Source organism: Geotrypetes seraphini, chromosome 3 (assembly GCF_902459505.1).
Source record: "Geotrypetes seraphini chromosome 3, aGeoSer1.1, whole genome shotgun sequence".
Lineage (NCBI taxonomy): Eukaryota > Metazoa > Chordata > Amphibia > Gymnophiona > Dermophiidae > Geotrypetes > Geotrypetes seraphini.
The window spans coordinates 410,410,517-410,438,416 of NC_047086.1; the positions used below are offsets into that span (position 1 = coordinate 410,410,517).

The following is a 27,900-nucleotide window of genomic DNA, read 5'->3' on the forward strand; positions in this document are numbered from 1 at the left end:
CATTGCAACTTGGTTGTCTGTGCAAATGAGAAGAACCTGAGGAAAGAGGAGATGTTGAAAAGCTTTGAGGGCGTAAAATATCGCTCTGAGTTCCAGGAAATTGATGTGGTGCTTCTTTTCCTGGGTGGTCCAAAACCCCTGAGTTTGGAACTCGTTCAAGTGAGCTCCCCATGCATAGGGGGAGGAATCTGTGGTGATGACTAGTTGATGAGGAGGTAGATGGAACAGTAGACCTCTGGATAGATTTGATGAGTTCAACCACCAAAGAAGCGACTGTCGAAGAGACGAGGTCACAGATATGTGTTGTGAACAAGGATCCGTCGCTTGTGACCACTGAGTCGCTAGGGTCCATTGAGGAGTACGCAGGTGGAGACGTGCAAAGGGGATGACATGCACTGTGGATGCCATGTGCCCCAAAAGTACCATCATTTGATTTGCTGAAATGGAAGTTTTCTGGAATACCTGCTGACAGAGATGAAGGATGGTGTGAAGGCGGTTTGGAGGAAGAAACGCCCTCATCTGAACAGTATCCAGAATGGCTCCAATGAATTGAAGTCGCTGAGTTGGAATGAGGTGTGACTTGGGTAGATTGATCTCGAACCCCAACAGTCGAAGGAAGGAAATTGTCTGATTGGTGGCTATGTGAACGGACTGAGGAGAAAGAGCCTTGATGAGCCAGTCGTCCAGATAAGGGAAGACTTGAAAATTGTGGGAGCGGAGATAAGCTGCGACCACAATCAGACATTTGGTGAATACCCTGGGAGAGGAGGCTAAGCCGAAGGGTAGCACCTTGTATTGGTAATGATGTTGGTTGACAAGAAAGCGAAGGTATTGTCTGGACATCAGATGAATTGGAATGTGAGTATACGCCTCCTTTAGATCGAGGGAACATAGCCAGTCTTCCTGAGAGAGAAGAGGGTATAGGGTGGCAAGAGATAACATCTTGAACTTCTCCTTGACCAGACATTTGTTGAGATCTCTGAGATCTAATATTGGTCTGAGATCTCCGGTTTTTTTGGGTACAAGAAAGTACCGGGAATAAAATCCCAGGCCTTGCTGGTCTAGAGGAACTGGTTCGATGGCATTGAGAAGGAGGAGGGATTGAACCTCCTGACCGAGAAGGAGGGACTGAGCCTTGTTGGAAGCAGACTCTTTTGGTAGACTTAACGGTGGAGGAGTCTGAAAGTTCAGGGCATATCCGTGAGCGATGATAGCAAGTACCCACTGGTCGGAGGTAATTGCTTCCCATCGAGACAGAAAAACCTGGAGTCGACCTCCTATGGGCTGAGTTTGAAGGCATGAGGGAGGAAGACTGGCAATGTTCTCGAGAAGAGAGTCAAAAGGGCTGTGTAGACTTAGGTTGAACAGCCGGTTTTACAGCAGGCTGTTGTTGTTGACGAGCCTGTTGCTGCTGTTGACGCTGCCTGCGAGGTTGAGGAGGATGAGTCTGAGCTGGGCGAGCAGAAAACCTTCTTTGATAAGAAGGTTGTTGCCTGAATGGACGAGGAGGAGGAGGTTTCTTCTTGTTTTTCAACAAGGTGTCCCACCTAGTCTCATGCGCGGAGAGCTTTTGTGTGGCGGTATCCATGGACTCCCCAAACAGCTCATCCCCAAGACAAGGCGCATTGGCCAGTCGGTCTTGATGGTTTACATCCAGTTCTGAGACCCGTAGCCATGCCAACCTTCTCATTGCTACAGAAATAGCAGTGGCCCGTGACGTCAGTTCAAAAGTATCATAAATGGAACGGACCATAAACTTCCTTAGTTGCAAAAGACTAGAAGTACATTGCTGAAAAGCAGGAAGTTTACGGTCCGGAATGTACTTTTGAAAAGAGGTCACCTGTTGAATGAGATGCTTCAGGTAAAACGAGAAGTGGAATGCGTAATTACCTGAACGGTTGGCCAGCATGGCGTTTTGGTAAAGGCGCTTTCCAAATTTATCCATGGCCTTTCCTTCTCTGCCAGGAGGAACAGAGGCGTAAACACTGGCACCTACAGACTTCTTCAGGGTTGATTCCACCAACAAGGATTCATGGGGAAGTTGTTGCTTGTCGAATCCTGGAATTGGAATGACTTTATAAAGAGATTCCAATTTTCTTGGGGCTCCCGGGATGGTTAAGGGAGTTTCCAAGTTCTTATAGAAAGTTTCCCTCAAGATATCATGGAGGGGCAACTTTAAGAACTCCTTAGGAGGATGATCAAAGTCCAAGGCATCTAAGAATGCCTTGGACTTTTTAGAATCAGACTCCAAAGGAATTGAAAGGGTGTCTGACATTTCCCTTAAAAATTTGGTAAAGGAGGAGTGCTCTGGCTTAGTAGCAGGGTCTTGCACAGATAGATCCTCCTCTTCAGATGAATAATCTTCCTCGGTACCAAGGTGATCATCCGAGTCATCCCACAAGTCAGGGTCCCGTACCGATTGGAGACGGCCCTGAGAAAGTGGAGTCGAGGTGCCAACATGTTTAGTCTTGCGTACCGATTTCCCCGAACGGTTGGAGACGGTACCAGGGGAGTGTAGAACGGTACGGGGCTCAGAGAACGGTACCGGTTCAGAAGTGTCCGGAGCAGAACGTCGTTTCGGCTCCGCTGATAGAATAGGCATGGACATGGATTTGTGCGGTGCCGACAAAGTCGATGTCAATAAAAGGGGTTGATCGACGGTCGGCACCGAAGGCTCACTGGGTACCGACACTGGAGGATTCGGTGTCAACAGAGCCGGGAGCAATTGTTGTAGTTGCTGTTTAAGCTGGACCTGGAGGATAGAGGCAATGCGCTCATCCAACGTAGGTCCCGATTGCACCGGTACCGGTCTTTTCTTGCTCGGTACCTTCGGTGCCGCTCGACGCTCGGGTGAAGTCGATGCCGATGACGAGGCAGTGACTTCAATGGGAGCGGAGCGTTTACGGGGCCGGCGCTCAGTCTGCAGGACTTGGCTCACTGCATGCTCGACTGGTGGCCCTAGGACAGTAGGGGAAGGCTTCTTAGCCGGCTTACCTACAGGGATCGACGTCGGCGATGTATCTGTCGGTGCCGAGACAGTCGGTGTCGATTTGGAGGAAGTTGTCGATGTCGATACTGGTGCAACTTCCATGTCGGTGCCGAACAGAATTCGTTGTTGAATTTGTCGGTTTTTTAAAGTTCTTTTTTGTAAAGAACTACAGCGGGTGCAGGTGTCAGCCCTATGGTCCGGACCCAGACACTGAAGGCACCACTTGTGCGGGTCGGAGAGAGATATAGGGCGCGCACACCGCTGACACTTTTTGAAACCCGGTGACGGGGGCATGAAGGGAAAAACCGCTGTAGCAAAATCGAAGCCGGAGGCTTCGATGGTGCCAACAGGCCCCGCCGGGGTAGTCAATAAAAAGTGAAAAAAATAAAACAATTTTTTACAAACGGTAAAAGAAAAAGAAAGAAATAAAATGAAGAGAAAAATACGCGCGAGCGGGAAGGCAAGTGAACAGTTTAGGAAAAAACTTCCAACAGCCGTTGGAAACACGCGTCTTCTTAGCTCCGCGGAATTAAGAAAACTGGGGACCGCGCGCCTCTGTCGGGCGGGAAGGCACTCGCGCACGCGCGGTGCGGCCTAGCTAGAACTTTCTAAAGTTCTTAGAGTGCAATCACTCTAAAATTGTCCGTACCGGGGCTCCGTCGGTGCCGTCACCCATCAGTCAAGAATATGCTGCCTGCTTGTCCTGGGATAATAATTATTACTCTGCGCTTCTTCGTAGGGGGTTGGTCAGTTGTTCCCGGAGTTGGAGCTGTGAGTTGGGCCCGTTTCTCTTCCTCATCAGCTGGACCTTGGAGGAGGATACTGCTCAGCTCCCAAATGCTGAAATCTTCAGGCTGCCAGCCAAAGTGAGACCAGGCTGGACCTCTACCCCCACTGAACCGTGCATGCAGCTGGCACCCTGAAATTCCCCCACAAGGAGCACTACAAGTGCCAAATCAGCCTGTGCTGAAGCTCCTGAAAAAATCAGGGGGCGAGCTAGCTTTGAGGGGAACGGTTCCTGAGCTCCTAAATTATTAAGCAGGCTGGCTAACAGGTACCACAGAGGGATTGGCCTGCCATCTGAAGACCCCAAGTCTGTTTCTTCTCCCAGGCAGAGTTACCCCAGAAATACTGGGAATTATGGAGCACTGAAAGCCTCCAAAAGTTGAAGAAAAAACAGAAAATAAAGTTTTAAATGGAGTTGATCAGACACATACCTTACTGTAAAGCATGCAGAAGGGCAGCACATTCCACTAAGGAAGGAGGAGGAGTTGAAAACTGTGACTGATACCTTCTGCAAAGTATGTCCCACTTGTCCAGAATGACAAATTAATATTAGCATTCCTTTTTCATGTTTAATAGCCAGTGTGAACAAGCAGGTCAAGGCAGTTTACAAAATCAGTAGTATGTACAGTATAAGCTTGAAATCTTTTGGTGGCCCTCAGAGCTTTTTTGCATTGATACTAAAGCCCTTTATATGAAAAAGGTCAGAGAACTGTCTATGTTCTAGCCATACAAAAAGAAAAAGCACATTGACGTAGCTTTCGTCTCGCTGCCTGCCTGCTCTTAAACCAAACTACAGAGTGACCTCTCTATTTCCCTACAATTGCAGCACTCTTTTGGCAGTGATATGTCTCTTATCCATGAGAAAGGAGGAAGGAAGAAGGGAGAGTGAACATTTGGAAATCTCTGCATTAGTGTCAAGCCAAAACTGCTCCAAATGTGAACAGTCTGAGATAGAGACTAAGGAGGTGCAGGAAGCGATTTTGGAGGCTTAGCCCTGCTATATTATCAAAGGTTTCTGAGATTCAAGTCTCATTCACGGTAATGTAGTGAAGGCTGAGGGAGAAGAGGAAGGGGTAGGGAGCTCTTTAGAAGTGTGGCGACAGTTTCCAGACTGGTTAGGAGCCAGTTCACCCATCATCTATTCATGGGAGCGGGAGAGAGAGCAAAACGGAGCCATTCGAGGGTGAACCATGCAGAGCAATGCTAAGGAACAGCACAGGCAACAACAGCAAAGAGTTTCATACATTACATCAGTCCAGTCCTTACCCAGGAGTGCTCAGCATCTTTGCAGTGGCTGCTGAGATAGTACAAAGGAGGTTATCTGAACCCTTGTTACTGGCTGAACCGATGCTGGCAAAAATCTCCTGGATCATTTGGGTATCGGAATGGTTGAGAGCATACGGCCTGCTGCTGCCGTGCAGCTCTACGTTTCCAACTCGAGTCAAGACCTTCAGCACCTGAGAAAAGAAAGAGACAATTGGTGAGCTCCGAAGCAATTTCCTCTCTCTCTAATGCCTGGCCCATCATCTAAGGATGGCACCTTGCAATTTTAACTGTCTGCCAACTGCACAGTTAGTTGGGATGTGGGGAGGTAACCCAGGAATGACTAATGACTTCTCTGTTGAGAAGAAGAGCATTTTTGACAAGGATGAATGCTGGAGTCCTATTTGGACCTTGGGTGAATCGCTTCATAAAGGAAGTTAAGAAATCAGTAATATTGCCGGGAAGAAACTGAGAACCAGACCAAAGAGTTTCTACTTCAGGGCTACACAAGTCTCTCCAGAACTTGGGCAAGCCCAAGGATTATGAACTATTACAAAACTCATAGGTCATTTAATCAGTTGAAACTGATTAATGGTGATCTAAGGGAATATCAATACAGAGCCTGATTCTCCCAAACACAGGCACCCAAAGTAAAACTAGTGGAGTCTTCAGTGGATGGGAAATGGGAGGAGCAAGATAACAGATTATTTCGTGCCTTTTGGGACTGTCCTAAAATCAAACATTTCCGGGGGAATTCACCGGTTATGGAAACCATCTGCTGAGCCAATGGAGGAGAATTTGTTTTGAAGGCTGCCCTACTGGGGAAGAAGTATACTCTACACTTATGATGTGGAAAGCTAAAAGAGGCAAATCTCACCCTGAAGCGTAGCGAGAGACTTCAGAGCCTTATTTCAATAAGCTGCACTTGTGATTGCTACATTGTGTTGAGCTTTCAGTTGTGTCTGTGCATACATCCCGTCAGAATTTTCATGGGCCAAAAGATAAGGGTTTAAGGTGGACCACTTAGGCCCCGATTCTATAAATGGCACAGAGAAATGCAGAGCTTATTGCATGTCAATCTTAAGTTAGGCACAGTTTACAGAAAGGCCAGTAGCTTAGATGCGTCCTATTTATGCCAGGGTTTTCTTGACCTAAATACCAGTGCCTAAGACACCCAAGCACTGTCCCTAACAACATAGAAATAAGATGGCAGATAAAGGCCAAATGGCTCATCCACAGTAACCATTATCTCTTCCTCTCTCTGATATAGAACGTGCCTATCCCAGGCTTTCTTGAATTCAGACAGTCTCAGTCTCCACCACCTCTTCCGGGTGACTGTTCCATGCATCTACCACCCTCTCTAAAAATGTATTTCCTTAGATTACTCCTGAGCCTATCACCTCTTTAATTTCATCCTATGCCCTCTCATTGCAGAGTTTCCTTTCAAATGAAAGAGACTCGACTCATGCGCATTTACGCCATATAGGGATTTAAACGTCTCGCCTACCTAAAAGTGGTAGACACCTAACACCCAATTAATTTTAATTTAAGACAATTATAAGGTGCTAATTGCTTGCTATTGGCGTCAAATAAGCTTTTTAAATAACTTTAGGTGTCTTTTACAGAATCAGGGCCTTAGCTAATAGGACAAAGGGTTGTAAGAATCAAGGCCTCTTGAAAATTTTTTCTTTCCTTTAAAAAACAAAACAGATTGTCTGCCCAGACTTTAACCAAGAGCCCCAACACATTTTCTCTAAGAACAAAACAGAGGAAAAATAGGTGAGACCTGGAGCTGTGCTTCTGAACCGCAGGAATATAAGAATAGCCTTACTGGGTCAGAGCAATGGCTCAAAAATCCCAGATGTGCTGGGATTTGAACCTATGACCTCTGGAAGATGCAAACAGGGTATTTTAGCTATTGAGCCAGTCTCGATTCACTAGCAGCAGACTTACCGCCAGGCCTGCCTGTTGAAGCAGTGTGGACACAGAATACTCCTGCATGCAGGCCAGCACTGCTCGCACACCTCCCTCAGTGGCAAAGAGGACCCTCCAGTTATACCTGGACATCAGAATGTAAATTGCACGCAAAGTCATCACCACCAGCATCTTCTCCTTCATCTGACTGGTTAGGAGCTCCACCAGCATTTTCACCACTTTATCCCTAGGAACATCAACCAGATATTCATTACTCCTTTCCTAAACAGCTCCGTCACAGATTTGACAAGAGCAGCTTTAGCTTCACGGCTATAAGTTGAAGAATTGGTCTAGACCAAGAGAGTGTATTCTAACCTGGCAGGGAGTCCGCTATCTGTTTTGATGAGACGCAATTCATAGCCTTGCACAGCCTCCAAGAATCTGATGATTACTCCGAGCCCAGCTAATTGCAGCCCGACATCTGAGCTGGAAGTTCTTACCAGATCCACAAATTTCGTCAGAGAATTTCCCGTTCCCTTTATACCAGAAAATACTGTGCAAAAATCAATGCAGTCCATTAATATCCCATTTGTAGAAAAATCAAATATTAGCATTAGCACAAATCAATGCAAAGTTCATCCATTAGCAGCATATAAACCAAATTGCCAAATCAATCAACAACCACAATTTTCCAATACACACCAGTGAACATTCTTGTATATCCAGTTACACAGTTACTAGATAAACCAGATTTCAAACACATATACTGTTTATATCAACATATATAATAAATACACATACATAGGCAAGGAAAAATCCGCACCCCCCAGACAGAATAACCCCAGGCACTTTCAAGCAATAAAATATCAAATCAATGAGACATGTGCAATATGACCTTAAGACCAACCTCTTGCTAAACATTCAAACAGTATAAGGCATTGGGGGTAAACTTCTGAGAAGCAGGGAAATTGATTTTGAGAGCTTAACTGAAGGAGAACCAAGCACTATGGCCATCATCTCCTACTTAGACAGCGTTTCAACACAAGTAGTGTGTTCATAGCTTGCTAGTGCCATTGAGAAGATGGAAGCAGGTACAGTCCGTTCTCGTTATTCACAGTAGTATGATTCTCGGAAACTTTTGCGAATAACGAAACGCTGCATCTATGGGAAAATAGAAGGTTAGGTTCCAACATTTTGCACCTCAAAGCTACAAAAAGCAAATAATGGGTCAAGTTCCAGCATGGGACAAAAACCACAGCATATTTTTTTATTTGAAGTATTGCTTATAGAAGTAACATTCTTAAAATAATTGCACAGAACAGTGCTAGAAAGTAAAGAAATGCACATGACTGTACAAGCATAGTGAGCAATTAATCGGCTCATCAAGCAACGCAATGCATCATGGCATTCTCACTATTAGAAGTACAGGAACACTGCTAGACAAAAACATTGCATACAACAGTAGTGAAAAGGAAATTCATGGCTACTCTGGGACATGCCATTAGGACCAAATACAGTAGAGGTGGAGAGGGAGAGGTTGCAGCTCCAGAATGACAGGATCTGGAGAGAAAGATATTGACTTCAGCCTGATCAACCTCTGACACGTGAGTCTCGCGACTTGTTGACTGAAAAAACTGTCAGCCTTGTCTGCTTGGCTTTCCTTCTCAAGTCTTTAAGTGTCTCAGCATAAGGGACAAATGTAGAGCTTGTTAGACACTTCAATTTAATGCCTCCAGCTCACTGAACAGTTTTTCCAACGTTGATGTCCATCCTGCTATTTTTGCCGATGCGAGAGACACAATTTTTGGAACATTTGACGTCTCTCCATTGTCACCATCTCTGAAGCCTTGTTGTGCTATCTCGTCTAGGTCTTCACTGCTGGGCTGTATAGCACTCCCTTCTAAAATTTCTTCCACGTCTTCATGTGTCATGTTCTTGAAGTCTTCTCTGCTGAGTGGGGGGAGGGAGGGGGAGGAGCGGTTTGAATGTTGGGAACACAAGGGACTGGTCATTTTTAGAGATGGTCTCCAGGAGGATAAACTGATGCAGTTTAGCGAACTGATGGACAAATATGACCTTTGCAGGGGGGACTTTTTGGCTCATATGCAGCTAAGACATTTTCCCCTACATTGGCAGAGACCTTTTGGGGAGGATCCCAAGGCCGATTTCTGTTCTTCATCGTTATTTAAGGAGCCAAGAGTTGGTTAAATTTGTTACATGCAGAAGTGGGAGGATGATCTGGCCTGTTACTTGATGGGGGAAGAGTAGGGCCACATACGTGTGGTGGTAAATAAATCTTCCACTTGTATTTTGATTCAGGCAAATGCTTCTAAAGTTTTAACTCATTGGTATTATACTCCTGAGACTAGATGGGCCTTTTGTTTTAAAGTTTTATTTGGCTTAGCACCGGCTTACCTTGTTTCTCATTTTAGTTTTTTATTTCTAAGAAAAATATCCATAGATCTGGAGGGTTTTATTTTCCTTCAGCAAATGCTGTCATTACAAAAATTTTTTGCATAGGACCTTAGCATTCCAAGCAGGATTAATGAATTCATGTTTGAACCTTCTTGTTTCTCCATTTCTTACTTACTTTCAATTTCAAAAAGATCTTAAAACCCCCTTATTTAAACAATATAATATACATTACTAGTTTTTTAGCCCGTTACATTAACGGGTGCTAGAATAGATGTGTAGACTTAGGCATTTCTTTCTTTCTCCCTGGCCCATCTGTCTGTCTTTCTTCCTTTCCGTCTCTCCCCCATGTCCAGCAGCACCCCTTCCCTGCTCTCCCTTCCTTTTACAACCAATCATACCCCTCCGCCCCCAAGGAAAGCAAGATTGCTCCCTGGGCCCCTTCCCCAGCACCCCCCCCCCACTCTGTCCTTTACCTAAATCAATGCACAATAGTTAACAGCTTCCCCAGCACACACCCTTCACCCAAAACAAAATGCAAGTATTTTTTCCCTGCCCAGCAAACTGCTTTTTTTAAAAAAACAACAACCAACCTTTTCTTCAATGTTGGTGCCTTCGGCAGCAACCGTTGAATGCGCATGCTATTACCACGGAGGTGTTCCAGCAGTAAGGGTATTTTGCTCGTTAGAGTACTGCAAGATCTTTGAATTAAGTGAGAGTGGGTATGTGGTGCAGTAGCGTCGTCCCTTACCGGATTTTTTTTTTTGTCTGTAAAAGTTCCCAATGGCTTCTCTCAGGATCCCTGCCTGCCTCCCTTAGTCCCTTGCTGCCCCCTTCCCGCGGTCCCTACAAACGTCCTTACTCCAGCAGGAGCCGCAGCACTCTAAACATGCTGCTTCGCGGCTTTCTACTGGCCTGATTTGCTCTGCCGTGTCGGGCAGAGCAAATCAGGGCAGTAGCAGGCCGTGAAGCAGCGTGTTTAGAGTGCTGCGGCCCCTGCTGGAGCAAGGACGTTTGTAGGGACCGCGGAAAGAGAAGAGGAGCGGCGGCAAGGGAGTAAGGGAGCCGAAGGTAGGGTCGGATGAGAGGCTGAACGGGGGTTCGGGTGTGCCGGGGAGAGGAGCTAAGACGACGCCGACGACCGGCCAGAGAGAGAGATTCGCGCGCATGCGCACTCCTACCTGAGGTGCCCTACAGCTCATTGAAAACCGGCGCATGTAGGTGGGAGTGCGCATGCGCGGCTAGAGCTTTATTATATTAGATTGATTTTTATATTATCATGTAGTTATGATGTACTTTTAATCTATACTGATTTTTGTTTATATTGTGTTTTCCTTATTCATTCGTTTTAATGCTTGTATTAGTTACTTAGAATTTTATTATGTATGATGTCATTATTATATTGTATGCCGAGAACCTATTGTGTAAACCGCTATGAACTGCTGGTTAGGCGGTATCTAAAAATAAATTATTATTATTATTTGGCCTTATCTACCAGGCCTTATACTTACTGACGATGTGCATCTGATAGGGGAACATTTTTACGTATTTGGAAATTCAATTGTTCTGGACTGTGGTTGTGAATGCCCTGACTAACGTGACACAAACTACATACGAATTGCCGCTGCTGGGTCAGATCAGTGGTCCATCATGCCCAGCAGTCCGCTCAAGCTGAGACTAGCCTTACTTCGGTCGCCTCAAAGCTGTCTGCTGGGGTTATACGAAAGGTCTTTTAAATGGCAGACCCGGTTGCTGTGCTTGGAACTGGCAGTAGCTAAGTGTCTTATTGATCTGCGTTGGTGCCTAAACTACACATGCTGGTACGGATGGATTTAATGGCAGCCAAACATGGACATTATATACAGCAGCAGTGGACTTGGAGCAAATTTCCACAACATTTTTGAGAACCTCTGAGTGGTGGGAGAGGGTTGAGGGGGCTGTGTTAGGTTGGTTCTGACTTGGAGAGTTGATGGGTTGGGCGTGGGGGGGATGTTTGTTGATGTTACTCTCTAGGATCAGCAAGCTTTGTTGGTTCTTAGTTGTTGTATTAACGCTTTTAATTGCTTTGCTTCGGTTTATCTTGGAGAGAGACCCACATTAACATGAGTTACAATTTTTCATGCATTCAATGTTAAGACATCTTTTGATCTTCGTGACATGAAGAGCAAAGTTCTGCAGAGACTTACCTTTGGTTGTTTCTTCTGCCACTTCTGGAAGCTGAAGTCCCTCTGCTTTCATGAGCTCATGGAACAGCTCCATGTCCGTTTTCTCTGCAGTTGGAGGTGATAAGAGAATGACATCAGCCCCAGGCAGCTCCTTCTTTGGTTTCTTGGATGCTACAGCTCCAGAAAGAGAGTTTACCAGCCCAGTATACTCTGAAGCAGTCATGACACCACTCAGGCAATCCTGTTCAGGGCCTCCTTTGCTCATGTATCTGGCATAGATATGGGAGCTGTGCAGATCAGTCAAGGTAAAGCCCTGGCAGTGCTGGTCCAAGAATCGCAGTAGTTTCTGTGCCAGCTCTACAGGTATTGACAGCTGGATCAGGGATTCTTCATTCAACTCTGACAGCTGAAAAAATCAAAGAGAGGAATTATTGTAAACTAAACCCAGATGCAGCTGAAAGTTATTGCAGCAAAGGTTGGAAAACACTACAGCAATTATTCTGTATACTTATCTATACATACACACACACATTTAGATAGATGCACATATATTAAGGCTATGCATTTGAAATAATAAAACTTGAAAAAGGAAACATTTCCAGTAGTACCACTTTAATGTAACACATGGAATTATAATCTGCCAATTTCAATCAGAAAAACCATTCAACCCCCACTCCAAAAACAAACACCCTATCGTGTGACATTAGAACTGCCTCCTGTTTTACAAAGCTTAAAGTAAAAATCAAAACCTTAGATACTCTTTCGCCTGCCTGCCACTCCCTCGATAGAGACCTCACCCCTTCTTTGCCTCTCGTCTTCCACCTTCCCCCACTTGCTCTCTGATCCTCCTTTTTTTCTTCCCTTTTCTCTCACTTATGCTTAGAAGCGCTGTTACACGAGATGTGGTTCGTCTTCAAAGGTGGCTCAGAGCCTGGTGTCAACAAGGAGGATGGGGAAATACAAGGAAAACCAAGAGACTCAATTGTAATGATGGGCTGCATCTTACTATGACAGGTAAAAGTATCCTTGCGGAGAAATTCAAGCAATATTTAAACTAGAAGGTGGGGGTGGCATATGTGACAGTAGAAAAGATAGCAATGTACGCAACAATATTAGCAAATCTTTTTTAGCAAGGCAAAAAATGAACCTGTCACTGAAAAGCACAAATGCTCACTGTCAGAAAACTGCAAATAAGCAAGTTTTAAGATGCTCCCTAATACTTGAGCAATCCTGGGACAGAATAAAGTCCTCTGGACGTTGTATTCCATAATCCAGGTTCTCCCAATGCTCTTTTGCCAATGCAGCGCCAAGGTCCCTGAGCCACGAGCAAACAAATGTCTTTCTGGTTCATATGGCCTTAAATAGATCCCCAAATAAAGGGACTCTATCCTGTGAATAAACCAAAAGGCCAAACAAAGTAACCAATGTAAGGCATAAAGGAAAGGCTTGACCCTTATCCCAAATATCTTATCAGTTACCATCCACGTTCTAAATATCTTGCATCCTTTTCAGAATGCGTATACTGCATATTTGGCTAACAATGTTGCCTGTACCACCGTAAGAAAATCCTGAGGCCCTAAACAACATTGCAACTATAAGAGAAGAAAGGAAAACCAATAAAGTTTTCACTTCTGCAATGGAGCCAATATGTGGGTCTCTAGAGGGGAGTTATAAAAGAGACGTTAAAATACCTACATGGCATAAATATGCATAAGGTGACTAACTCCAGAATGAGAAGGCATAAAATGAAGTCAAAAGGTGATAGGTTCAGAAGCAATCTAAAGAGAGGGCAGTAGATGTGGTGGAGACAAAGATTGGCTCTGAATTCATCAAGATCTCTTAGGGAGAGGAGGAGATAGTGGATGCCAGAGCTGCCTGATTCAGGGAAAAACTTTTCAATTCAGTCTATTGAATCGATTTTTTGATTCGCTTTTCCTGCCCTATTGGGTGGCTTTTTAAAATATCCTGCTGGGTTTATTCCACACCCCTTTGCTCTCTCCAACTTCCCGCCGGCGCTGTGGTGTAAACAACATAAACAAGAAAGACTTTTCCTCTCTCTGTTAGGTCCTAGCACACACTCACTGTCTAACACCAGCTCTGGCAGGATACACATTTCAAATCTGACATATTGTAATCACAATATAGAAAATACAATGATTTTTTTCTACCTTTTGTTGTCTGGTCATTTTATTATTCAAATCATATTGGTCCCAGGCTCTGGTTTCTGTTTGTCTTCTGTTAACTCACTCACCAGGGTCTCCTGCCCAATGACGTTTTCTTCTTTCTCTGTGCTCACCATCTTCCATCTCTTTACCTTCCCTTTCACTGCCATATCCAACATTTCTTTCCCACTGTCCACCATATCTCTTCTCTCTCTCTCCCTGCCTTGTGCCCTGGATCAAACCTCTCTATTCCCCTCCATGCAGCATCTCTCCCTTCTTCCCTTCCATTATAATGTGAAATATTTATTTTTTATCTCCCCATGCATATTTATTTTTTCTCTCCCCATCTCTCCCTGCCCTCCAACATATGCAGGATTTCTCCCTCTCACTCCTTTTTACCTGTTTGTTGCATTCCCTTCCTCCTCCCCATGTCCAACAATTCTTCCTCTCTCCTCCCATGTACAGCAGCTTTCCATCCCCTTGAACAGAACTTCCTGATCAAACCCCCCCCCTCCCGCCACCACCACCACCATTCCCCCAACTGTAAATCTGACATATCGTCATGTCTCCTAAAGCACAGCAACAGTGGTGGTGGACGACCAGCTAAGGCAGGCCCTGGACAGGCCTTCCTTCTGCCTCGTCACTGCTGACACGGCAGAGGAAAGCATATTATTTAAACCACTTTATGCATACATTACATAGAAACATAGAAATAGACGGCAGATAAGGGCCCATGGCCCATCTAGTCTGCCCACCTTAATGTCCCTCCCCTACCTTTGCTCTGTGAATAGATCCCATGTGCCGATCCCATTTGGCCTTAAAATCAGGCACGCTGCTGGCCTCAATCACCTGTAGTGGAAGACTATTCCAGCGATCAACCACTCTTTCAGTGAAAAAGAATTTCCTGGTGTCACCTCGTAGTTTCCCGCCCCTGATTTTCAACGGATGCCCTCTTGTTGTCGTGGGACCCTTGAAAAAGAAGATATCTTCCTCCGCCTCGATGCGGCCCGTAAGATACTTGAACGTCTCGATCATGTCCCCCCTCTCTCTGCGCTCCTCGAGCGAGTATAGCTGTAATTTGTCAAGCCGTTTTTCGTATGGTATATCCTTGAGTCCCGAGATCATCCGGGTGGCCATTCTTTGCACCGACTCCAGTCTCAGCACATCCTTGCGATAATGCGGCCTCCAGAATTGCACACAGTATTCCAGGTGGGGCCTCACCATGGATCTATACAATGTCATAATGACTTCCGCCTTACGACTGACGAAACCCCTTCGTATGCAGCCCATGATTTGTCTTGCCTTGGACAAAGCCTGCTCCACTTGATTGGCAGACTTCATGTCCTCACTGACGATTACCCCCAAGTCTCGTTCTGCTACCGTTTTTGCTAGGATCTCGCTATTAAGGGTATAAGACTTGCATGGATTCTGGCTGCCCATGTGCATAACTTTGCATTTTTTGGCATTGAAGTTGAGTTGCCATGTCCTAGACCATCGCTCCAGTAGGAGTAGGTCGTGCATCATGTTGTCGGGCACTGAATCTTCGTCTGTTGTGCATTTGCCCACTACATTACTCAGTTTGGCGTCATCGGCGAATAATGTTATTTTACCTCGAAGCCCTTCTGCCAAGTCTCTTATAAAGATGTTGAATAGGATTGGGCCCAAGACTGAGCCCTGTGGTACTCCACTAATCACCTCCGTCATTTCGGAGGGGGTGCCGTTCACCACCACCCTTTGGAGCCTACCTCCAAGCCAGCTCCCAACCCATTTCGTCAATGTGTCACCTAATCCTATAGAACTCATCTTGCTCAGTAACCTGCGGTGTGGTACGCTATCGAATGCTTTGCTAAAGTCCAGGTACACGATGTCCAGGGACTCCCCAATATCCAGCTTCCCCGTTACCCAGTCAAAGAAGCTGATCAGGTTGGATTGGCAGGATCTCTCCTTAGTAAATCCATGTTGTCGGGGATCCCGTAGATTCTCCTCATCCAGGATCTTATCTAATTGGTGTTTGATTAGAGTTTCCATTAGTTTGCTCACTATCGATGTTAGACTCACTGGTCTGTAGTTTGCTGTCTCCATCTTTGAGCCTTTCTTGTGGAGTGGAATGACGTTAGCCGTCCTCCAGTCCAACGGGACGCTGCCTGTACTAAGGGAGAGGTTGAAGAGCGTGGACAGTGGCTCCGCCAAGACATCACTCAGCTCCCTAAGCACCCTGAGGTGCAGGTTGTCCGGCCCCATTGCTTTGTTAACCTTGAGCTTTGACAGCTCACCGTAGACACTGCTGGGCGTAAACTCAAAGTTACTAAACGGGTCAACTGAGCCAACCCTTGTCTGTAGCTGAGGGCCGAGCCCTGGCGCTTCTCGGGTGAAGACTGAGCAGAAGTATTCATTTAATAGTTGGGCTTTTTCCGAATCCTTTTCCACATAGTCTCCGTCTGGTTTCCTAAGACGTACAATCCCGCCTGAGTTTTTTCTTCTATCACTGATATACCTGAAGAAGGATTTATCTCCCTTCTGGATGTTCTTTGCTAGAGACTCCTCCATGAGGAATTTAGCCTCCCTGACTGCTGTTTTGACGGCTTTTGATTTGGCCAGGTAGTCTGCTCTAGAGTCCTGCTTCCCTGATTGTTTGTAAGAGATGAATGCTTTTTTCTTCTCCTTGATCAGGTCTGAGATCTCCGCAGTAAACCACTGTGGCTTATTGTTCCTTCGCCGTTTACTTACTGATTTTACATAGCGGTTTGTTGCTTCTTGTATGGTTGCTTTCAAAGTCGACCACATGTCTTCCACGTTATCGGTTTCTTCTTGGCTTTGTAGCGCCTGGTGAACGAAGTCTCCCATTTCTTTGAAATTTGTGTCCTTGAATTTGAGGACTTTGGTTAGTGTAGTAGATTTAGAGAAACCTTTCCTGATATTGAACCATACCATGTTGTGGTCACTGGAGGCCAATGTGTCGCCCACCGAGACCTCTGTGACACTTTCTCCATTGGTAAGTATCAGGTCCAGTATTGCCTGATCCCTTGTCGGTTCCAACACCAGTTGCCTGAGGCTTGCTCCTTTCATAGAGTTTAATAGCCTCCTGCTGCTGCCAGAAGCAGAGGTAAGTGTAACCCAATCCACATCAGGCATGTTGAAGTCACCTAGCAATACTGTGTCCCCACGCAAGGTGATATTTTCTATATCTTCGATTATTTCCATATCCAGGTCATCCTGTTGTCTTGGGGGTCTGTAAATTACGCCAAGATACAAGCATTTGTCCTTTCCTCTGGCCAAATTAACCCAAAGGGATTCCCCAGTATACTGGACATCTGAGATTCTCGTGACCTTAATGTCATCTTTAGTATATAATGCTACACCCCCTCCCTTCCTACCCTCTCTGTCCCGGCGAAGCAAGTTGTAACCCGGTATGACCATGTCCCACCCGTGGGAGTCTGTGAGCCAGGTTTCGGATATCGCCACCACATCCAGGTCGGCATTCCTTATTTCTGTTTCCAATTCCAGGATCTTGTTTCCTAAACTGTGTGCGTTGACGTACATAGCCCTCCATGTTATATTTTTGTTATGTCTCAGTGGGGATATTCCTGTTTGAGCTATTTGAACACCTTTAGCATTGTTTGTGTTATTTGTGCTTTCCTGAGGCTCAAAACCACAATGTGTACTCCCCATATACCCAGAACTACAGTGTGTACTCCCCCTAGACCCGGAATTACAATGTGACCCATAAATATGATGTGACCCTACTCCCGACTCAAAAGTGTGTGCACTCACCCCTGACCCAGAATTTCGGTGTCTACTTTCCTCAGCCTCATAAATGTATTGGCATTTTAGTTCGCCTGGTATGTTGTTTGTGCCTGTACCCTCCCCCGACTTTAGACTGTGTAATGGCTTCCTACCAAAATGACATCATCATTTATGTTATCCTGTATTCACATAAAAATAGTGAATGCAGATCTATATGTGAATACGGGATAACATAAACGATAATGTCATTTTGGTAGGAAGCCATTACACAGTCTAAAGGTGTTTATAATATATGCATAAAAGTGGTTTGAATAATATGTTTTCTGCATTGTGCAGTGCTCCTAATGAACCCTTGTAGCGAAACAGGTCCCGTTGGGGCATGCTAGAGATACTGCATAGTAAAGATAAGTAAAGAAAAGACTTTATTTTGAAGAAATATTCAATTAGAAACAACAGTCAGTAAAAAGCTACATTAAACAAGGAGGCTATTATAAGGACCTAATTTTGATATTATTATCCAATATAATTTGGAAATACACCTTTAGTGTTGATTTAAATGATGGAGAAGGCCCTTCAGCCAGACTTTTATTGAACCCTGAGAAGTGGGGTGTGTTGTCAATATGGATATCTCCAGTTTACCTCACTTCATCATCTTCTGCATCCATTTAGTGACAGACTTAAAGATCTCAATATGTATACTTTAGAGAAAAGGCGGGAGAGGGGAGATATGATAGAGACGTTTAAATACCTAAGTGGCGTAAATGCGCTTGAGTCGAGTTTCAATTGAAAGGAAACTCTGGAATGAGAGGGCATAGGATGAAGTTAAGAGGTGATAGGCTCTGGAGTAATCTAAGGAAATATATTTTTACAGAAAGGGTGGTAGATGAGTAGAACAGTCTTCCGGAAGAGGTGGTGGAGACAGAGACTGTGTCTGAATTCAAAAGGGCCTGGGATAGGCATGTGTGATCTCTTAATGGTTACTGTGGATGGGCAGACTAAGAACATAACAATAGCCTTACTGGGTCAGACTAATGGTCCATCAAGACCAATAGCCCGTTCTCACAGTGGCTAATCCAGGTCCCTAGTACCTGGCCAAAACCCAAAGAGTAGCAATATTCCATGCTACTGATCCAGGGCAAGCATTGGCTTCCCCTATTTCTTTCTCAATAACAGACTATGGACTTTTCCTCCAGGAAATTGTCCAAACCTTTCTTAAAACCAGCTACGCTAACTCTTCTTACCACAATCTCTAGCAACATGTTCCAAAGCATAACTATTCTCTGAGTGAAAAAAACTTTCCTCCTACTGGTTTTAAAAGTATTTCCCTGTAACTCAATCGAGTGTCCTCTTGTCTTTGTAATTTTTAACGGAGTGAAAAATCAATCCACTTGTACCTGTTCTACTCCACTCAGGATTTTGTAGACTTCAATCATATTTCCCCTCAGCCGTCTCTTTTCCAAGCTGAAGAGCCCTAATCGTTTTAGTCTTTCCTCATACGAGAGGAGTTCCATCCCCTTTACCATCTTGGTTGCTCTTCTTTGAACCTTTTCTAGCACCACTATATCTTTCTTGAGATAAGGAGACCAGAATTGAATGCAATACTCCAGATGAGGTCACACCATGGAACGATACATGGGCATAATAACATTCTTAAGTCTTGTTAACCATCCCTTTTTTTAATAATTCTTAGTATCTTGCTCTGTTTCAAAACACGACAGTCAAACTTACCAGTATTTTTTGATAAACTCCTAATTCTATATACACCCCTTAGGACCTTACCATCTGCAGATCAAAATTTGCTCATAATCCCCTCCTTAAAAATAATCAATACTTGAAGAAATGAAATTTTTACAACTTATGCTCCACAGCTATGGAATAAGTTACCTTTCCATCTCAGAGAAGAACAAAATCTTGATCCTTCTTATATAGAGATGCTTTTCAAACCTAAAATCAAAATGATGTTTCTCTTCGTAGGAACTCGAACTTCCGGAGGCTTCAGACATCTTCCCTATTGGCCCGTTTTGTACTACCCTTATTTGTTTCTTTCCTATAATTCTTGAATTTCAACCCCTGTCCCTATTGTTTCATGTCCGTAATTTGTAATATTGTTTCCCCATTTTTAAAATGTATATCGCTTAGAAGTATCACCATCATTGTCATCCAGCTCCAAGGGAGAGGAGAGAAGAGAAACTCAGTGTAACAAGAGACTGCTGAGGTTTGAATCTATTACTCAGGTGACATCGCATTTCTACACAAAATGGTTCTGGAAGGGGCAAAACATGATCATGTTGGGCTACTGTTTCTTTTACGTGTAGTTCAAAGGACTTTTCCAACTGATGTGCTCCTTCCTTTTTACTCCATCCACTGGATGACAGCCACAAAACCCACTGGTTCTGGACTGGTCTTGGAGGATGCTAAGGAAGAGAGGTTTTATATTGCTGCTACTGAGGCATTATCATAATATCAATATTTTTTGTATGATGAATTGTACAAGAAAGTAATCTAGTTCTGCTCTGTACAGACTCCAGAATAGATCAAAATGTATTGATGCTTTCAGTGAATTGCACCTGTTTGACCTTTTCAACCTGGCATCAAAAAACAGTTCCAGATTTCTCACTGATAAAGTAAGCAAAGATATAAAACTTTATGGAAAAAAATAAAATATTAATAAATTGTGAAAACATAAAGCTACATTTTGTTCAGAATATTTTATGTGATAGTAAAGGGAAGACTGTACACTGGAGCAAGGTCTGATTTCTCTCTCTGGGTTAAGAAACTTGTCACACTTGTCAGATTTGCAAAAGAGCTCTATAAAGCTTCAGTAAAAATATGGGAGAAGAACATATCTATCTGGGAAAGGATAAATTAACACTACTTACCCCACTTTGAAAGAATAAAAAATTTCCAAATTTGTTCTTTCTAGATGGCTGTAATATTTGAAAACAGAAAGGAATTATTATGCCTTAGAAATTATTCAGGAAGGATCATCTTAAAACATTTGAGCAAACAAACAATGAATCTAGCTTCACCTTCAAAGCCCCTTATTATACATTCCTATGGGGTGCCCATCAGTATCATTTGTAGCAACATGCAACCCATATTGTTCAGAGATGAAGAGCCAGAAAAACACAAATATTAATGGAAATGAGGTAGCCCTCTAGTGATTTTCAGACAAAGCTAAGGGCTAGGCAGGACAAAGAATACCAAAGAGCTGAAAAGTGAGAAGTTTACCATTGATTTTGAAACAGTTTTGCACTCTATAGCTGTTGGGAACATCTAGCTATAGTTTGTCTGCAGAAAGAACTTTTCTGGGCATCTTTTTTAAATAATTATTTTAGTCTACACAGATCGTTGGATCTCAAATTGTCAAACTGCTTTGGTTCACAATTTATATAATTCTGTGCTTAGGTATGGGAGGCTGGGGATTGGGGTTGAGAATGGATAGTGATATTTGTTACATCCCAGTTAGAAGAATGGAAGGATATAAACACAGAGCTAGATTTAACTCTATTATTAGAGGTTCTAACTTGGAAAGGAGAAATTAGGTTAAGAACATAAAAGTGCCTCTACTGGGTCATGCCCAGCAGTCCGCTTGTGTGGCGGCCCAACAGGTCCAGGACCTGTGTAGTAGTCCTCTATCTATACCCCTCTATCCCCTTTTCCTTCAGAAAATTGTCCAATCCCTTCTTGAACCCTAATACCGTACTCTGACCTATCACACCCTCTGGAAGCGCATTCCAGGTGTCCACCACCCATTGGGTGAAGAAAAACTTCCTAGCATTGGTTTTGAATCTGTCCCCTTTCAACTTTTCCGAATGCCCTCTCGTTCTTGTAGTTTTCGAAAGTTTGAAGAATCTGTCCCTCTCCACTTTCTCTATGCCCTTCATGATCTTATAGGCCTCAATCATGTCCCCTCTAAGTCTTCTCTTCAGGTTCTTATCTGAAGTTTTCTTTCTGTTAGCCTGTAGACTGGTATAGTCCTTATGAATGGGTTATATGCCTCACTGCTACCAGCAGGTGGAGACTGAACACTAACTTGTATATCAATCTAGATTCCCCCCTAGCAACTCAATCTGCCAAATAGCCAAGCAGAACCTAGGAAAGACTTCAGCTGAAAACAGTATAACACACTCCGAACAGGAGTGAAAAAAATAACAAATACTTATAAACTGCTGTTGAACATGTGTATAACTTAATCCTGGTATAGAAAACATTCCCAAAGCTCACCAGCTAAGCTAGCTAAGCCATGCTGCTGTTCTTACTTCTCCCCAGTCCTAGAAAAATTATAGAACTAACAGAAAAAACAAAATCTGCATGCGATCAAATCAAAACCCGCACTCACTGCACAAAGACAGACAGGGTGGGGGACTATAGCAGTCTACAAGCTAACAGAAAGAAAATTAACAGGTAAGAACCTAATTTCTCCTTCTGTATTGCCTGGTAGATAGCATAGTCCCTACGAATGGGACGTACCAAAGAAGTACCTATTAAGGGTGGGACCCCCGAAGGGCTGACACCAGAATACGTTCATCGAATACTGTGTCCCGATGTGCTTGAACATCCACACGGTAGTGTCTGATAAAGGAATGCAGAGAAGACCAAACTACAGCCTTGCAAATATCCGCTGGAGGCACTAGAGAAGATTCAGCCCAAGAACCTGCCTGACCCCTAGTAGAATGAGCCTAGAGAAATTCTGGAACAGGCTTCTTCTTCAGAAGATAAGCGGAAGCAATAGTCTCCTTGATCCAGCACGCAATAGTAGCCTTAGAAGCGCCATCCCCCTTACGAGGACCTGCTAGAAGGACAAAGAAATGATCTGATTTCCTGATCTCCTGGGTCCTCTGCACTTAAGAGTGAAGGACCCGACTGACATCCAACTTGTGCAACTGTCTCTGCTCAGAAGATCCCTCCCGACTACCCAACACCGGGAGTACCACTGTCTGATTGACATAAAAAGGAGAAACTACCTTTGGCAGAAAGGAACAGGCCTCAAGACAACCCGCTCCCTAGAAAACTTCAAAAAGGCAGCCCTACAAGGGAAAGCCTGCAGCTCAGAAACAGGTCTAGCTGAAGTAATGGCCACCAAGAAGACTGCTTTAAGAGTAAGGCCCTTCAAAGAGCAGTTGTCCATCGGTTCAAAGGGAGGGTGCACTAGAAGTTACAGAATCAGATTCAGATCCCAAGAAGGAACAGAGGGTCATACGGGAGGCTGAGCAATCTGGCCGCTCGCAAGAAGCAAATCACATCAGGATGGCAGACAAACATTGACCTTTCAACAACCCACGAAAGGCTGACAAGGCCGCAAGCTGAACCTGGAGAGAAGACCATGCCAGGACCCCGTCTAGGCCATCCTACAAAAACTCTAAGATGGTAGGCAGGGAAGCACGAAAAGAGACCACTCCACGCACAACACACCACTCCTCAAAGAGACGCCAAACGCTCACATAAGCCCAAGTGGTAGACCCCCAAGAGAGTTGAGATCACTTTATCTGAATACCCCTTCTTACCTAGGCGATCCCTTTCAAGAGCCAAGCCATAAGACAGAAGGGACCTGGCTCGAACTTTGGAATGGGACCCTGAGTCAGAAGGTCATCTAAGAGAGGCAGAGGAAAAGGATCCACCACCAGATCCGTGTACCACGGCCGCCTGGGTCAATCCGGAGCCACCAGAACCACCAGGCCCGGATGATGAACTATTCGGAGAAGAACTCTGCCCACTAATGGCCACGAAGGGAACACATACTAAAGCCCCTCTGTTGGCCATGATTAAACCAGAGCATCTAGGCCCTTGGCCTGACCGTCTCTGCAACGACTGAAGAAGCGGGGCCTTTTGGCATTGTCACTTGTGGCCATCAGGTTCATGAAGGGCCACAGGGCATAGACACCACTCTCCAGGATCTAACACGTAACGACTGAGGAAGTCCGCTTGAATATTCTCCACTCCAGCTATGTGGGATGCTGATATTTCTTGAAGGTGCGACTCCACCCAGACCATGAGCAGAGCCGTCTCCTGTGCCACCAAAGTGCTACTGGTACCCACCCGATGACTGACAATAGGCCACCGCCATGGCATTGATCAACAGAACCCTTACTGACTTGCCCATCAGAAAGGACTGGAATGCTAATAGCGCCAGATGGATGGCTCTGGTCTCCAAGACATTGATCGATCAAGAAGCCTCCTCCATGGACCAGGTGCTCTAAGCTGAGTGGCCTAGACACTGAGCTCCCCAACCGAGAAGCAGTGAGGCCGTTAGATGACCAGGGAATAAAGGGAGCACTAAAAAGGTCAAATCCATCGCTGACAAACAACACATTTTTTGCGTCTGTATTTACCGAAGAGGATATATCCAATATACCGGGAGCCAAAAGGCTATATACAGGAAATGAAGACAGGAAACTGACAGGGATGACGGTCAGTCTAGAAGAGGTATGCAGACTGATAGGCTTAAAAACGATAAATCCCCGGGACCGGATGGCATCCAGCTGAGGGTAATCAAGGAACTGAAAGGGGTTATAGCTGAACTGCTCCAGCTAACAGCCAATCTGTTGATCAAATCGGGAAAGATTCCGGAAGACTGGAAAGTGACGAATGTTACGCCGATCTTCAAGAAAGGTTTGAAGGGAGATCCGGGAAATTACAGGCCAATAAGTCTGACTTCGGTACCGGGAAAGATGGTAGAGGCAATGATAAAGGACCGCATCATTGATTACCTTGACGGACACAAACTGATGAGGATCAGCCAGCACGGCTTCAGCAAAGGAAGATCTTGCTTGACGAATTTACTGCACTTCTTTGAAGGAGTAAATGGGCAGATAGACAAGGGTGACCCAGTCAACATCGTATATCTAGATTTCCAGAAGGCGTTTGACAAGGTTCTACATGAACGTCTACTTTGAAAAATTGTGAGCCACGGAATTGAGGGTGATATACTCAAGTGGATTAAAAACTGGTTGGTGGGTAGGAAACAGAGCGGGGGTGAATGGACAATACTCGGACTGGAAAAGCGTCACGAGTGGAGTGCCACAGGGTTCGGTACTCGGGCCTGTGCTCTTCAACATATTTATAAACAACCTAGAAATTGGCACGACGAGTGAGGTGATTAAATTTGCGGACGATACAAAGTTATTAAGAGTAGTGAGTACACAGAAGGATTGCGAGACCTACAAAGAGACATAAATACGCTCGAGGAATGGGCCGCGAAATGGCAAATGAGGTTCAACGTGGATAAGTGCAAGGTGATGCATTTCGGTAACAAAAATCATATGCACGAATACAGGATGTCCGGAGCTATACTTGGAGAGCGCCCCCAGGAAAGAGACTTGGGAGTGCTTATAGATAAGTCAATGAAACCGTCCACGCAATGCACGGTGGCAGCAAAAAGGGCAAACAGAATGGTAGGAATGATTAAGAAGGGGATCACAAACAGATCTGAAAAGGTTATCATGCCGTTACACCGGGCCATGGTACGTCCTACTTGGAATACTGAAACATAGAAACATAGAAAAAAGCAGCAGAAAAGGGCTATAGCCCACCAAGTCTGCCCATTCCAAGTATCCCCTCCCCTGAATTTACTCCCTTAAAGATCCCACGTGTCCAACATTGGTCGCCATACATGAAAAAGGATATAATACCTCGAAAGGATCCAGAGAAGAGTGACAAAAATGGTTAAGGGACTGGGGGAGTTGCCATACAATGAGAGGCTAGAGAAACTGGGCCTCTTCTCCCTTGAGAAGAGAAGACTGAGAGGGAACATGATTGAAACATTTAAGATATTGAAGGAAATTGACTTAGTAGAGAGAGACTGTTCACCCTCTCCAAAGTGAAGAGAATGAGAGGGCACTCGTTAAAGTTAGAAGGGAAAAGATTCCGTATAAATGTAAGGAATTTCTACTTCACCTCTTCTGGAGGTTGTTACAGGGAAAAGCACCCTTCAAGGATTCAAGACAAGATTGGATAAGTTCCTACTAGAACAGAACATACGCAAGTAAGGCTAGACTCAAATAAGGCACTGGTCTTTAACCTAAGAGCCGCTGTGTGACCCAGCAGTGGCAATTCTTATGTTCTTGTACAAGATGGAGGTCTGGAGCCACCAACGAAGAGCCAAGCCCGGAAGCAGAACAGGGTGATCCAGACTGTGCCTCTGAGGCAACCACCTCCGAAGAAAAGCATACTGGAGAGGACGCATGTGGCCCACAACCACCTCACTACAGACGCATCTTCGCCAGATCATTAAATAATAAGACACATATTTTTAGAGATCTTTTAAAACAGGGGTGCCCAACTTTGGCCCTTGCTAGATCAGGTTTTCAGGATTTCCCAAATGAATATGCATGAGATGGAATACGCATAGAGGTGGAAGACGATGTTTTCCTTCTAAAAAGACCCTCGTCCACAAGGGGACATCCACTGAAAATCAGGGGGGGGGGAAATTTCATGGGGATACCAGGAAGTACTTCTTCACAGAAAGAGTGGTAGACTATTGGAATGAACTCCCGGAACAGGTGATCGTAGCCAGCAGCATACAAGATTTTAAGAATAAATGGGATGCCCACGTCAGATCCCTACGAGGGTAGTGTAGAGGAGGGCAGCTTGGGGAGGATTGAAAGAGTGTAGCTTGGGGGAGGGTTGATAGAGTGGGCAGACTCGATGGGCTATGGCCCTTTTCTGCCATCATTTTCTATGTTTCTATGAGATCAATATGCATACAATGGAAGCAGTGCAGACAAATAGATCTCATGCAAATTCACTGGTGAAATCCTGAAAACCTGACTGGATTATGGCCCTTGAGGGCCAGAATTGGGTATCCTTGTTTTAGAAGATTATCAACCAGGTTTTTAAAAATTTATACCATACCAGATGATCCTAAATTAAGAGAATTTTGTCTCTCAGGATATAAAGTTTTGCATCAATCACAATTTGTTAAAAGAGGAGGAGGATTGGCATTGGGTTATAAATATTTTTTCAAGGTTGATAAATTGGATACTATTATATCCTCTGAAATTGAAATATTAATTTGTGAAATTAGTGTTTCTTCTGTTATCGGCTCTTTCTCTTGTGTTCTTGTTTATTGTCCTCCAGGTAAATGGGACAAAGCTAAATAAATGGATTTTTTTTTTTAATTCTGTATTATTGTTAGGAGATTTGAATCACCATTTAGAAACCTTCTCTAATGTAAAGGTTAAGGAATGGCGTTCCTTCATGACTACTTTAGATTTTTATGTCCCTTCTTGTCAAGCATTGCACAAAACCAGCACTAGATTTCCTTTCTGGGCGTTTAGTAAAAATATCACCATTCAGGTATCCTCCTGTGCAACTCAACTCTGTGTTCAATAGCTTTTCATTACACAAGAGCTTTATAATAATAATAATAATAACTTTATTCTTATATACCGCCAACAATCTTGCGACTTCTAGGCGGTTTACAATAAAGAGAAACTGTAAATACAATAAAGAGAAACTGTACATACAGCGAATTAAAGGGTATAGCATTGTACATCTGGTAGTTCCAACATTAATAATATTAACAGCAGTTTGTGTGCTGCAATACCAGGAAGTGCCATGTTGCTTACACAAAATTAGAAATATTCCATGTATTGAATTTATGGGTTCATTAAGTTAGGTAAACTCTAAGTTACTCTTTCTATATCAATCACTTATAAATATCAGCCAGTATTTAGGTTTTTAACTGGTCATAGTTGGGGACAAGCGTGCCAACAGCTTTACCAAGGCCACATCCTTAATGATATGTTGCATCTCATTTGACCACTTGCTCAATAATGATAATGTTCAATGATCTTTGTTAAGCAAGTGGTGAAATGTGGTGTTGCTGAGGATCGAAGCTGGACTGAGGGGTCTTTGTACTGGAGGATCCCTTCTTGTCAAGCTACACATTTAAAAGGTCATCAAAGATGAACTAAATCTAGGCCATTCCCTTTTAGATTCTACTTGACAATGGAGAGAATGAAAAACAAGAAAAAGTAGAGGTAAAAATTTCGATAGAAAATCCAATTAGAAACATTTGGGGAAAGTATTGACTCTGAATATTATGATCAAAATATCTCTCCATTAGATTTAATTAATAATTGGAATTAAATTGCTTCTTCTTTATTAAATAAATTTACTCCAGGCTTACTGAAAAATGATGAGATTTAAAATGAAACTGTAGGAAGTTAGAACATATTTGAAGGAAAGATAATCCTGAAGTGAGGTTAGCTGTTAATCATTATAAACTACAAATTATTATTAGGAAAAGGGAATATTATGCCAACCAAATGGGATTGGAAGAATTGGATACTAAGAAGATATTTAAGATATCTTTCCTCGGCCCTAGCACTGTTGTCTGCTGGCCGCTGAGCACACTTCGCTGTTCAAGCCAGAGAGGAGTGTGGGAGCACTGCTCCGTCCCCCTCCTGAACCCACAGGAGATCGCCGACCTTAAAACAGGTCACACCAACGGCGCCTTTGC

The 27,900-nt window shown here is 44.1% G+C and overlaps 1 protein-coding gene across 1 annotated transcript in view; it reads right to left on the bottom strand.

The window, feature by feature from the left end:
- CUL9 (cullin 9) overlaps nt 1-27,900 on the bottom strand; it is a 535,945-nt gene that overhangs the window by 333,403 nt on the left and 174,642 nt on the right. Inside the window, exons 10-14 of the mRNA XM_033937681.1 lie at nt 20,315-20,362; nt 11,551-11,935; nt 7,328-7,505; nt 6,992-7,199; nt 5,042-5,232 (exon numbers count right to left, since the gene is read on the bottom strand). Coding sequence (XP_033793572.1) covers nt 5,042-5,232; nt 6,992-7,199; nt 7,328-7,505; nt 11,551-11,935; nt 20,315-20,362 — 1,010 coding nt within the window. The remainder of the gene's footprint in view (nt 1-5,041; nt 5,233-6,991; nt 7,200-7,327; nt 7,506-11,550; nt 11,936-20,314; nt 20,363-27,900) is intronic.